The sequence below is a fragment of the Ictalurus furcatus genome, chromosome 11 (assembly GCF_023375685.1).
Source record: "Ictalurus furcatus strain D&B chromosome 11, Billie_1.0, whole genome shotgun sequence".
NCBI lineage: Eukaryota > Metazoa > Chordata > Actinopteri > Siluriformes > Ictaluridae > Ictalurus > Ictalurus furcatus.
This window is the reverse complement of record NC_071265.1, coordinates 3,581,428-3,595,274: the sequence shown is the minus strand read 5'-3', so window position 1 is coordinate 3,595,274 and position 13,847 is coordinate 3,581,428. Positions and strand designations below refer to the sequence as shown.

Here is a 13,847-nt window from a genome sequence, read left to right as displayed (position 1 = left end):
TCTGTTCTGTGATTCCTCCGGGTTCTCTGGTTTTCTCCCACTCCCACAAACATGCTGAGAAGTGGAATGGCTACACTACATTACTGTTAAGTGTCAATGAGGATGTGACTCTGTGAAGATGAATGAATTCATTTTCTTTTTCTGTTGATGAATAAATGCTTGAAGTAAGCAAATGTATTTCAATAAGAAGCAAAACCTCTCTTCCAATAGAGCAAGAATATAAAATACATTCTAAGATCAATCAAGCTGTCAGAATGGTCTGAAATTACAGAATAGCAGCTTTACTCATACAAACTCACCAGTAACTGTCAGGTGGATCTGTGTGAAATAAACCTTGTATCCATGATCAGATGTCCAGGCTGCTTCAGCTCCACACCAGTATTCACCAGAGTCCTGCTCAGTTACATTTCTAATACTCACAGTGAACATTTGTGTTTCTCCGTCATCATACAAGGAGAATTTCCCCTCCTTTACATCTTTTCTACTTTCTTTAACAGATTCTTTATAAGAACAAGCAGAATCTTGCAGAGTCTTGCAGAGAAACTTGGAGTCACTCCTGAGGGATTCTGGGTATTTACAGCTGATATTCAAATCTCCTCCTACATGGACAGTCTTACTGATGGACTTCTCATAGGACAGATCTGCAAATCACAACCAATCAGATCAGTTTATATGTGTATATGTGTCCTAGCTCTGATTAACAACACTTAGACAGTTATACAGTAAATTTACATATAAATCTGATGTTTCTTCTGATAAAACACATCATTAAATCTCCTCACCTTCTGTTACTTTCAGCTTCACTACAGTGTAGATCTGTATTTCATCAGACACAACAACAGCACACGCGTATTTTCCAGTGTCCTTCGTAATCAGCTCTCTGATAAACACACTGAAGAATCCTGCACTTCTGCTGTCCTGAATTGAGAATCTGCCATCATGTGACAATTCACTGTGTAGTTTTGTTGTTATTGGATTAAAACACCACTGATGTGATCCCATCTTACAGAAAGATTTGGGTTTGTCTTTATATTCATCCTCATATCTGCACTTGATGTTGATTCCTCCCCCTGCATATGCGCTCACTTCTCTAGAGACCGAGCCCCCTGTTAAAAGCAAGTTCAGATCATGGTTACAACGTACATAAGTAAGAAATAAAACACATGGGGGTGTGTTTTTAATGAAAATAATCACCATTGGAGCTAAGTATTTGCCAACAACACCACTGTTTTATTATTATTATTATTATTATTATTATTATTATTATTATTATTATTATTATTATTATTATTTGTCATGAAATCAGTAAGGGAACACTGAACTACACTTCCCAACAGCCATTGCACCACAGTCACATGACCACCTGCACCTGATTCACCTTCCTGGTAATTAGCACTCTTGTATATAGTCACAGTTTGCATTGCACTCTTTATCTCACGTTAGCCTTTCTTCGTCCATGTGTTTGATGTCCATGCCATTTTGTCTTTTGCACTTTGTTTGTTTCTTTATTAAAACTGTAAATTCTGCATTTGCATCCGTCTCTACCTTGAAACGTGACATTATTATTATTAAATTTATGAGATAAACAGTCATTCCATCACCAGCCTCTTATTTTCTCCACCAAAACAAAACAAACCCGAAATACATATGTACCAAATCCAGGGATGTGGATACGAGTGCAGATGAGCATTATTAAATAAACAACTAACAAACAACCAGAAGAAAGAAAAAGAACCAAGACCTAGCAAAACCACCCAAAATTAAGACAAGGCTATGACAGGGGAAAACATAAACGCCAAGCAACTAAGGAGAGAAAACACAGAACTTAACTAGAGAAACTAATCAGGAGAAATACACCTGAGGTGAGCACAAACACAGGAACTAAAACTAAATAAGAAGTTCAAAAACACGCGTGCCCTCTGGGGAGATTGTCCATGGTGGACCTGACATCATAATGCAGCTCGTCATGTTACTGAAAAAGTGAAGAGTTCAATCTGCTCTGTTTAACTGTTGAATAAACATTCATTAAACATTCAGCCTTTCGCAGAAAAACTAACCATATCAAGGAAAATATATTTTTGTTATTAAATAATGTGTTTTCACATCTATTAATGTGGTACATTATGTGGTAAAAGTCCCTGTGAAGTAGCTGTTACTATAGAAACAATAATGTATTAGATTGAGCTCATTCGCATAAACCTGAGATTTTCAGTCAGCACTAATGTCAGAGCTGCTGTTATAGAAAATGAATCAACACCAATCAGTACTGAGCATTCAACACCACTGTAATATAATTATAAATAAGCATTATATAGCATATAGAAAATCCTACTGTTTGTACTTTCAGTGTAGGTAATGCTAATGATGCTAAATGTTCAGGAAGATAAACAGAAGGCAGCGGTGGGAGACTCACCTTCCTTTACCGTCAGTTCCACCAGTGTGTAAATGTTTTTCACACTGGGTAAATCAACTCTACAGTAGTACGTCCCAGTGTCCTCTACAGTGAGCTCTCTGATCATCACACTGAACTCTGCTGATTTGGTGTCATCAAACAGTGAGAATCTTCCTGAATTTATCCACTCGTTTTTAGCTCCTGTCTTTATTTGTTCCAAACAGTCTGTCCATGAATCCTTACAGAAATATTTTTGGTTTTGTGTGTATTCTGTATCATACTTGCACTTGATAAGGACTCCTCCTCCTGAATATCCTGTTACTTCCTTGGAGGCTCCTCCATCTAACAAAACACCAAACATCCATCTGAGCAAAACCTTCCTTCCTGTAACACTGCTGCTGATAGTGAGGATTATTCTGAAGTGCATTTCTTTACCTGAGATCAGACAGAGGGTGAAGATGAGGAGGATCTTCATCCTGAGTTCACACTCCCAGATCTCCACACCAATTCCACTGCAGAAAGATATTAAAGCTCCTGTTCTTTCAAAGGCTTGCTTAAAAGTCTGTCACAGTCTCTGACACACCCAGTTCTGTCTTAACCAGAAAGTGAAGCCACGTCCACTTCCCCTTCTGTCTCTGTGAGAAAGCTGTTCACACCAAACGTGTGCGTGAAGTATGTGAGCGAAATGCAGCAGAGACAATTTCAAATGAATTCAAACTGTCACACTTGACTTTGTAAATTTGTAAGTGTGTGTTGACTTGCGTAAGCTTCACCACTTCATATCACACCACACGTCATGCATTTTTACATTTTTAAAAATGAGGAAATATCGTACGTGCAAACATATAATCTAGTTACAAAAAACAGGAGTTCATGAAGGAATCTAAACAATCATCATTATAGTATCTTATAGCGTCATAAGATACATTATAGCATCTTATTATTAAATGTAACTGTAAATGGTTATTATTATTAAATGTAACTGTAAATGGTTATTATTATTAAATGTAACTACAGTGTAAAGAGATAAAAGCGTGTTGTTCTATAATAAATCTAACAAAATGTCAATGTTTGGAAAATTGTTGTGGTATAAAAGGAATTAAATACTTTAATAAATGCTGTCACAGGAAAATAATCATCTTCAGGGTGGTAAGAGTAACTCCGCTTTGCATTGTTGATAATTTTCCTCTCACAGCATGTCCTGTTGTGGTTTATTTCTTGCTTATCTGATTTATCTTCTTTTAAAACACAGCTCTGAGTCCACAGGTGGAGAGTTACAGCAGTGATCAATAGAGTTAAAGTGTTTATTGTGAGTTGGTCTGATGCTGCTGCTGCCATCTAGAGGATAATGTGAGACACACAGGAGGGAAGCACTGCATCCATGTAAGAATAAAAATGTGACCAAAACTCAAGAGAAGGCTCGAATCACATTGTGCGTGTGTAACGTGCATGACCATTATAAGTGCTTTGGAGCAGCAATTGTTCAGGTCAGTACTGAAATAGTCCAGGTTCATGTCATGTTAAGAAGCCTGTAAGTGGGCGGAGCCAGGGGTGAGTAGGCCATTGTCTGTGAGTACTGAAGTGTGGAAGGGTGTGTAGCCAAGGATCTAACAATTACAATGAAACTGTATCAGAATATGTTCTTATATCCCCCAGAAATATCCCTGAATCTGTCTAACTGCTTTTTGTTCTTAATGTGAAGAGAATAAGAACAGAATTACAACATTACAAAGTCCATGATCGCATAACATTTCCCATTTCAGCTGCTGCTGCTTTTGTTTCATTTGTCAAGTTTTTGGAAGTTTGTTATTTTGAACAGGAGAAAGACCTGAAGCACAGAATTTCATAGTGTAGTTGTTTCTTCATAAAGAGATGCAGGCAGCCACAAAAGTGGAGGGATGGAGACAGAATTTATTCATTTATTCATTTGACCCCTTCAAGGTCTCATCATCCAAAACACCTGTAACCTTTGACTCTCTTTCTTACAAACCCTCTGTGGCTGGAAACTCAAAGTGACCTAAGTCTAGAAAATAGAACCTACCAAGTAACGCATAGCAACCACAGTCCATTATCGATGCAGTACTCAAAATGTAAAGGAGTAAACGTACAACACACAGGAAGCATTGAGTGGAGTTTAAAATACATAATATTCTACACTCCATTTTTTAAATAATTAAATGTTTAATAATCAAAGTGAAAATAAAAAAGACAGAGAATAGTAATTATAATCATGAAATTACAAGTAAATCAGTAAAAATCAGTGTGTGGCTAAGCTTACTCATCCCAAAGTTCTAAAAACATTAGGAGGCAAATGCATCATTACAGCATTAATATGGAAAATGATTATATAAAATGATTAAAAGTGATTAAAGTCGGGAATGATAAATGATGATTCATGATAAAAATAACAATAAATAATAATAAATGTTCACTGTTGATTGTTGAGCGTGGCTATTGAGCTGAAACTTCTAACTAACCTCTAACCCTGTGTCATGGAGGTTATGAAAATCATTACACATCAGAAATGTAACTTGAAGGAGGTGTGTGTAATTTTGTGAACAACTCAAATCCTGACTCTCAAAACAAACCCAGAAGCACAAACTTTCAGCATCAGGTAATCACAGAACACATGATATCTAACATATGAAATGGCATCTTTTATACACTTTATTTGACCACATTTCAGGATGAGGATGAAGGCTCTCAGCACTTCCATGTGCTGGTTTCCAAGCATATAGCAAACTTCTGAACAGCGATAAACTATTCATTTACATTATCTGATTTTGAGAGGTTATTCCACAATTTAGTTTGAAACTAGAATAATTTTCAAATGAGAGGCCAGTCCAGTTTAATAGAGAATCTGGCAGCAACAATCTCATTGGTTAGAGGGCAATTTCTGACTCCAACTGTGTCCAACTGGTCGGTTTAACACTTGAGACTTTGGTAGACTGAATCTGATTGGTTGGTGTTGGGGTTCAGACTTTGGTAGACTGAATCTGATTGGTTGGTGTTGGGATTCAGACTTTGGTAGACTGAATCTGATTGGTTGGTGTTGGGGTTCAGACTTTGATAGACCGAATCTGATTGGTTGGTGTTGGGGTTCAGACTTTGGTAGACTGAATCTGATTGATTGGTGTTGGGGTTCAGACTTTGGTAGACTGAATCTGATTGGTTGGTCATTTGTCTTGACTGGAAATGAAGCACATTTGGATCATTTTCATAATCTCCATTTGTCTGAAATTATAATAATAAAAAAGAGAAGTTTTAGAAGTTGTAAAAATGTTTTGTCAAATTAATTAATGAAGTAAATGAGTTGTTTTAATGTTAATTTGTACTCACCTCTCTGTAAGTTGGTGTCATTGTTCCTGGGCCTGCAGGAAGATGAGGAAACAAAAAGAACAAGTGTTACTTTAATCTTTATAAGTACAGACACCACATGTATGAAACCCTTTTGACGTGAGTTTGACGTGCTATTGATTATATGATTATAACACTAACTGGGAGGAGTTTTCTATGGTGGGGTGTGTGTGTGTGTGTGTGTGTGTGTGTGTGTGTGTGTACTTTGCATCCTGCGTCTCTTATGTAGAATCACAATGAGGAATATGACTCCAATCAGAAGCAGCAGCAGAATTACAGACACAGTGATGACAGTGAAAGCTGGAAATCCTGGAAGAGAAATACGAGATCAGTCAGACGATCACATTAAACTACACACTGATCATTCAGAAAAACCTGATCATCATAGTCACATCATAGTCATGTAGTTAGACTGTGGGTGTGAAGTGCATGAAAGTATAATCACCTCTTTTAAGAGAAGTTGGCGTAGACAGTGATGATGATGATGATGTTGGTAAAGATGTTAATGAATATTTTGTTGTCACTGATGCTGAATCAGGGACATGTGGATCTAAAGCACAGAAACATATAGATAGTTTGGATGATAAATGAGTCGTATGTAGATCCAGCATATGCCTGAAAGCAGTACAGGGCTCTTATGTATAAAAGTGTTGAGAGTAAAAATTTGGTGTTAAGTGACAAAATATTATAAGTAATGAGGACATTGAGAGGAACCAGACTCATAAGAGAACCCATCCACCTCTGGGTGTAGCCTGATAGTGGGATTCATTATGAGCATCCTGGTCTCTGTGAGTACAGCAGATGTTTTTCAGTAAGTCTACAGCTCGGGTTACTGTCTACATGAAGTTTTTACATGTTCTGTTCTGTGATTCCTCCGGGTTCTCTGGTTTTCTCCCACTCCCACAAACATGCTGAGAAGTGGAATGGCTACACTACATTACTGTTAAGTGTCAATGAGGATGTGACTCTGTGAAGATGAATGAATTCATTTTCTTTTTCTGTTGATGAATAAATGCTTGAAGTAAGCAAATGTATTTCAATAAGAAGCAAAACCTCTCTTCCAATAGAGCAAGAATATAAAATACATTCTAAGATAAATCAAGCTGTCAGAATGGTCTGAAATTACAGAATAGCAGCTTTACTCATACAAACTCACCAGTAACTGTCAGGTGGATCTGTGTGAAATAAACCTTGTATCCATGATCAGATGTCCAGGCTGCTTCAGCTCCACACCAGTGTTCAGCAGAGTCCTGCTCAGTTACATTTCTAATACTCACAGTCAACATTTGTGTTTCTCCGTCATCATACAAGGAGAATTTCCCCTCATTTACATATTTTCTACTTTCTTTAACAGATTCTTTATAAGAACAAGGAGCACTTTGCAGCCTCGTCTTGCAGAGAAACTTGGGGTCACTCCTGAGGGATTCTGGGTATTTACAGCTGATATTCAGATCTCCTCCTACATGGACAGTCTTACTGATGGACTTCTCATAGGACAGATCTGCAAATCACAACCAATCAGATCAGTTTATATGTGTATATGTGTCCTAGCTCTGATTAACAACACTTAGACAGTTATACAGTAAATTTACATATAAATCTGATGTTTCTTCTGATAAAACACATAATTAAATCTCCTCATCTTCTGTTACTTTCAGCTTCACTACAGTGTAGATCTGTATTTCATCAGACACAACAACAGCACACGCGTATGTTCCAGTGTCCTCCGTAATCAGCTCTCTGATAAACACACTGAAGAATCCTGCACTTCTGCTGTCCTGAATTGAGAATCTGCCATCATGTGACCATTCACTGTGTAGTTTTGTTGTTATTGGATTAAAACACCACTGATGTGATCCCATCTTACAGAAAGATTTGGGTTTGTCTTTATATTCATCCTCATATCTGCACTTGATGTTGATTCCTCCCCCTGCATATGCGCTCACTTCTCTAGAGACCGAGCCCCCTGTTAAAAGCAAGTTCAGATCATGGTTACAACGTACATAAGTAAGAAATAAAACACATGGGGGTGTGTTTTTAATGAAAATAATCACCATTGGAGCTAAGTATTTGCCAACAACACCACTGTTTTATTATTATTATTATTATTATTATTATTATTATTATTATTATTATTATTATTATTATTATTTGTCATGAAATCAGTAAGGGAACACTGAACTACACTTCCCAACAGCCATTGCACCACAGTCACATGACCACCTGCACCTGATTCACCTTCCTGGTAATTAGCACTCTTGTATATAGTCACAGTTTGCATTGCACTCTTTATCTCACGTTAGCCTTTCTTTGTCCATGTGTTTGATGTCCATGTCATTTTGCCTTTTGCACTTTGTTTGTTTCTTTATTAAAACTGTAAATTCTGCATTTGCATCCGTCTCTACCTTGAAACGTGACATTATTATTATTAAATTTATGAGATAAACAGTCATTCCATCACCAGCCTCTTATTTTCTCCACCAAAACAAAACAAACCCAAAATACATATGTACCAAATCCAGGGATGTGGATACGAGTGCAGATGAGCATTATTAAATAAACAACTAACAAACAACCAGAAGAAAGAAAAAGAACCAAGACCTAGCAAAACCAACCAAAATTAAGACAAGGCTATGACAGGGGAAAACATAAACGCCAAGCAACTAAGGAGAGAAAACACAGAACTTAACTAGAGAAACTCATCAGGAGAAATACACCTGAGGTGAGCACAAACACAGGAACTAAAACTGAATAAGAAGTTCAAAAACACACGTGCCCTCTGGGGAGATTGTCCATGGTGGACCTGACATCATAATGCAGCTCGTCATGTTACTGAAAAAGTGAAGAGTTCAATCTGCTCTGTTTAACTGTTGAATAAACATTCATTAAACATTCAGCCTTTCGCAGAAAAACTAACCATATCAAGGAAAATATATTTTTGTTATTAAATAATGTGTTTTCACATCTATTAATGTGGTACATTATGTGGTAAAAGTCCCTGTGAAGTAGCTGTTACTATAGAAACAATAATGTATTAGATTGAGCTCATTCGCATAAACCTGAGATTTTCAGTCAGCACTAATGTCAGAGCTGCTGTTATAGAAAATGAATCAACACCAATCAGTACTGAGCATTCAACACCACTGTAATATAATTATAAATAAGCATTATATAGCATATAGAAAATCCTACTGTTTGTACTTTCAGTGTAGATAATGCTAATGATGCTAAATGTTCAGGAAGATAAACAGAAGGCAGCGGTGGGAGACTCACCTTCCTTTACCGTCAGCTCCACCGGTATGTAAATGTCCATCATTAAACCTCTATCAACTCCACAGTGGTACGCCCCAGTGTCCTCTACAGTGAGCTCTCTGATCATCACACTGAACTCTGCTGATTTGGTGTCATCAAACAGTGAGAATCTTCCTGAATTTATCCACTTGTTTTTAGCTCCTGTCTTCATTTGTTCCAAACAGTCTGTCCATGAATCCTTACAGAAATATTTTTGGTTTTCTCTGTATTCTGTATGATACTTGCACTTGATAAGGACTCCTCCTCCTGAATATCCTGTTACTTCCTTGGAGTCTCCTCCATCTAACAAAACACCAAACATCCATCTGAGCAAAACCTTCCTTCATGTAACACTGCTGCTGATAGTGAGGATTATTCTGAAGTGCATTTCTTTACCTGAGATCAGACAGAGGGTGAAGATGAGGAGGATCTTCATCCTGAGTTCACACTCCCAGATCTCCACACCAACTCCACTTCAGAAAGATATTAAAGCTCCTGTTCTTTCAAAGGCTCGCTTAAAAGTCTGTCACAATCTCTGACACACCCAGTTCTGTCTCAACCAGAAAGTGAAGCCACGTCCACTTCCCCTTCTGTCTCTGTGAGAAAGCTGCTCACACCAAACGTGTGTGTGAAGTATGTGAGCGAAATGCAGCAGAGACACTTTCAAATGAATTCAAACTGTCACACTTGACTTTGTAAATTTGTAAGTGTGTGTTGACTTGCGTAAGCTTCACCACTTCATATCACACCACACGTCATGCATTTTTACATTTTTAAAAATGAGGAAATATCGTACGTGCAAACATATAATCTAGTTACAAAAAACAGGAGTTCATGAAGGAATCTAAACAATCATCATTATAGTATCTTATAGCGTCATAAGATACATTATAGCATCTTATTATTAAATGTAACTATAAATGAATATTATTATTAAATGTAACTGTAAATGGTTATTATTATTAAATGTAACTACAGTGTAAAGAGATAAAAGCGTGTTGTTCTATAATAAATCTAAGAAAATGTCAATGTTTGGAAAATTGTTGTGGTATAAAAGAAATTAAATACTGTAATAAATGCTGTCACAGGAAAATATTAGTCTTCAGGGTGGTAAGAGTAACTCCGCTTTGCATTGTTGATAATTTTCCTCTCACAGCATGTCCTGTTGTGGTTTATTTCTTGCTTATCTGATTTATCTTCTTTTAAAACACAGCTCTGAGTCCACAGGTGGAGAGTTACAGCAGTGATCAATAGAGTTAAAGTGTTTATTGTGAGTTGGTCTGATGCTGCTGCTGCCATCTAGAGGATAATGTGAGACACACGGGAGGGAAGCACTGCATCCATGTAAGAATAAAAATGTGACCAAAACTCAAGAGAAGGCTCGAATCACATTGTGCGTGTGTAACGTGCATGACCATTATAAGTGCTTTGGAGCAGCAATTGTTCAGGTCAGTACTGAAATAGTCCAGGTTCATGTCATGTTAAGAAGCCTGTAAGTGGGCGGAGCCAGGGGTAAGTAGACCATTGTCTGTGAGTACTGAAGAGTAGAAGGGTGTGTAGCCAAGGATCTAACAATTACAATGAAACTGTATCAGAATATGTTCTTATATCCCCCAGAAATATCCCTGAATCTGTCTAACTGCTTTTTGTTCTTAATGTGAAGAGAATAAGAACAGAATTACAACATTACAAAGTCCATGATCGCATAACATTTCCCATTTCAGCTGCTGCTGCTTTTGTTTCATTTGTCAAGTTTTTGGAAGTTTGTTATTTTGAACAGGAGAAAGACCTGAAGCACAGAATTTCATAGTGTAGTTTTTTCTTCATAAAGAGATGCAGGCAGCCACAAAAGTGGAGGGATGGAGACAGAATTTATTCATTTATTCATTTGACCCCTTCAAGGTCTCATCATCCAAAACACCTGTAACCTTTGACTCTCTTTCTTACAAACCCTCTGTGGCTGGAAACTCAAAGTGACCTAAGTCTAGAAAATAGAACCTACCAAGTAACGCATAGCAACCACAGTCCATTATCGATGCAGTACTCAAAATGTAAAGGAGTAAACGTACAACACACAGGAAGCATTGAGTGGAGTTTAAAATACATAATATTCTACACTCCCCTTTATGATTAATTAAATGTTTAATCATCAAAGTGAAAATAAAAAAGACAGAGAATAGTAATTATAATCATGAAATTATAAGTAAATCAGTAAATCAGTAAAAATCAGTGTGTGGCTAAGCTTACTCATCCCAAAGTTCTAAAAACATTAGGAGGCAAATGCATCATTACAGCATTAATATGGAAAATTATTGTATAAAATGATTAAAAGTGATTAAAGTCGGGAATGATAAATGATGATTCATGATAAAAATAACAATAAATAATAATAAATGTTCACTGTTGATTGTTGAGCGTGGCTATTGAGCTGAAACTTCTAACTAACCTCTAACCCTGTGTCATGGAGGTTATGAAAATCATTACACATCAGAAATGTAACTTGAAGGAGGTGTGTGTAATTTTGTGAACAACTCAAATCCTGACTCTCAAAACAAACCCAGAAGCACAAACTTTCAGCATCAGTTAATCACAGAACACATGATATCTAACATATGAAATGGCATCTTTTATACACTTTATTTGACCACATTTCAGGATGAGGATGAAGGCTCTCAGCACTTCCATGTGCTGGTTTCCAAGCATATAGCAAACTTCTGAACAGCGATAAACTATTCATTTACATTATCTGATCTTGACAGGTTATTCCACAATTTAGTTTGAAACTAGAATAATTTTCAAATGAGAGGCCAGTCCAGTTTAATAGAGAATCTGGCAGCAACAATCTCATTGGTTAGAGGGCAATTTCTGACTCCAACTGTGTCCAACTGGTCGGTTTAACACTTCAGACTTTGGTAGACTGAATCTGATTGGTTGGTGTTGGGATTTAGACTTTGGTAGACTGAATCTGATTGGTTGGTGTTGGGGTTCAGACTTTGGTAGACTGAATCTGATTGGTTGGTCATTTGTCTTGACTGGAAATGAAGCACATTTGGGTCATTTTCATAATCTCCATTTGTCTGAAATTATAATAATAAAAAAGAGAAGTTTTAGAAGTTGTAAAAATGTTTTGTCAAATTAATTAATGAAGTAAATGAGTTGTTTTAATGTTAATTTGTACTCACCTCTCTGTAAGTTTGTGTCATTGTTCCTGGACCTGCAGGAAGATGAGGAAAGAAAAAGAACAAGTGTTACTTTAATCTTTATAAGTACAGACACCACATGTATGACTGAAACACTTTTGACGTGAGTTTGATGTGTTATTGATTATATGACTATAACACTAACTGGGAGGAGTTTTCTATGGTGGTGGTGTGTGTGTGTGTGTGTGTGTGTGTGTGTGTGTGTGCGTGCGTGCGTGCATACTTTGCGTCCTGCGTCTCTTATGTAGAATCACAATGAGGAATATGACTCCAGTCAGAAGCAGCAGCAGAATTACAGACACAGTGATCACAGTGAAAGCTGGAAATCCTGGAAGAGAAATACGAGATCAGTCAGACGATCACATTAAACTACACACTGATCATTCAGAAAAACCTGATCATCATAGTCACATCATAGTCATGTAGTTAGACTGTGGGTGTGAAGTGCAAGAAAGCAACCTCTTTCAAGAGAAGTTGGCATAGACAATAATGTTGGTAAAGATGTTAATGAATATTTTGTTGTCACTGATGCTGAATCAGGGACATGTGGATCTAAAGCACAGAAACATATAGATTGTTTGGATGATAAATGAGTCGTATGTAGATCCAGCATATGCCTGAAAGCAGTACAGGGCTCTTATGTATAAAAGTGTTGAGAGTAAAAATTTGGTGTTAAGTGACAAAATATTATAAGTAATGAGGACATTGAGAGGAACCAGACTCATAAGAGAACCCATCCACCTCTGGGTGTAGCCTGATAGTGGGATTCATTATGAGCATCCTGGTCTCTGTGAGTACAGCAGATGTTTTTCAGTAAGTCTACAGCTCGGGTTACTGTCTACATGAAGTTTTTACATGTTCTGTTCTGTGATTCCTCCGGGTTCTCTGGTTTTCTCCCACTCCCACAAACATGCTGAGAAGTGGAATGGCTGCACTACATTACTGTTAAGTGTCAATGAGGATGTGACTCTGTGAAGATGAATGAATTCATTTTCTTTTTCTGTTGATGAATAAATGCTTGAAGTAAGCAAATGTATTTCAATAAGAAGCAAAACCTCTCTTCCAATAGAGCAAGAATATAAAATACATTCTAAGATCAATCAAGCTGTCAGAATGGTCTGAAATTACAGAATAGCAGCTTTACTCATACAAACTCACCAGTAACTGTCAGGTGGATCTGTGTGAAATAAACCCTGTATCCATGATCAGATTTCCAGGTTGCTTCAGCTCCACACCAGTATTCACCAGAGTCCTGCTCAGTTACATTTCTAATACTCACAGTCAACATTTGTGTTTCTCCGTCATCATACAAGGAGAATTTCCCATCATTTACATATTTTCTACTTTCTTTAACAGATAATTTATAAAAACAAGCAGCACGTTGCAGCCTCGTCTTGCAGAGAAACTTGGAGTCACTCCTGAGGGATTGTGGGTATTTACAGCTGATATTCAAATCTCCTCCTACATGGACAGTCTTACTGATGGACTTCTCATAGGACAGATCTGCAAATCACAACCAATCAGATCAGTTTATATGTGTATATGTATATATACACATCAAGTGAGCACAAACACAGAAAATAAACCTAAATAAGAAGTTCAAAAAC

The 13,847-nt window shown here is 37.1% G+C and overlaps 2 protein-coding genes across 2 annotated transcripts; both read right to left on the bottom strand.

Moving 5' to 3' along the window:
- Positions 1-768: 768 nt before the first annotated feature.
- On the bottom strand, positions 769-2,867 carry LOC128615124 (CMRF35-like molecule 9). Its single transcript, XM_053636982.1, has 2 exons — positions 2,414-2,867; positions 769-1,106 (listed from the first exon to the last, which is right to left on the bottom strand). Exons 1-2 carry the CDS (start codon positions 2,865-2,867, stop codon positions 769-771), a joined length of 792 nt encoding a protein of 263 aa, XP_053492957.1.
- A 756-nt stretch (positions 2,868-3,623) lies between these two features.
- LOC128615123 (polymeric immunoglobulin receptor-like) lies at positions 3,624-9,986 on the bottom strand. Its single transcript, XM_053636980.1, has 8 exons — positions 9,437-9,986; positions 9,023-9,343; positions 6,906-7,250; positions 6,195-6,299; positions 5,954-6,058; positions 5,732-5,763; positions 5,500-5,626; positions 3,624-3,730 (listed from the first exon to the last, which is right to left on the bottom strand). Exons 1-8 carry the CDS (start codon positions 9,474-9,476, stop codon positions 3,624-3,626), a joined length of 1,182 nt encoding a protein of 393 aa, XP_053492955.1. The 5' UTR covers positions 9,477-9,986.
- Between the last annotated feature and the right edge of the window lie 3,861 nt (positions 9,987-13,847).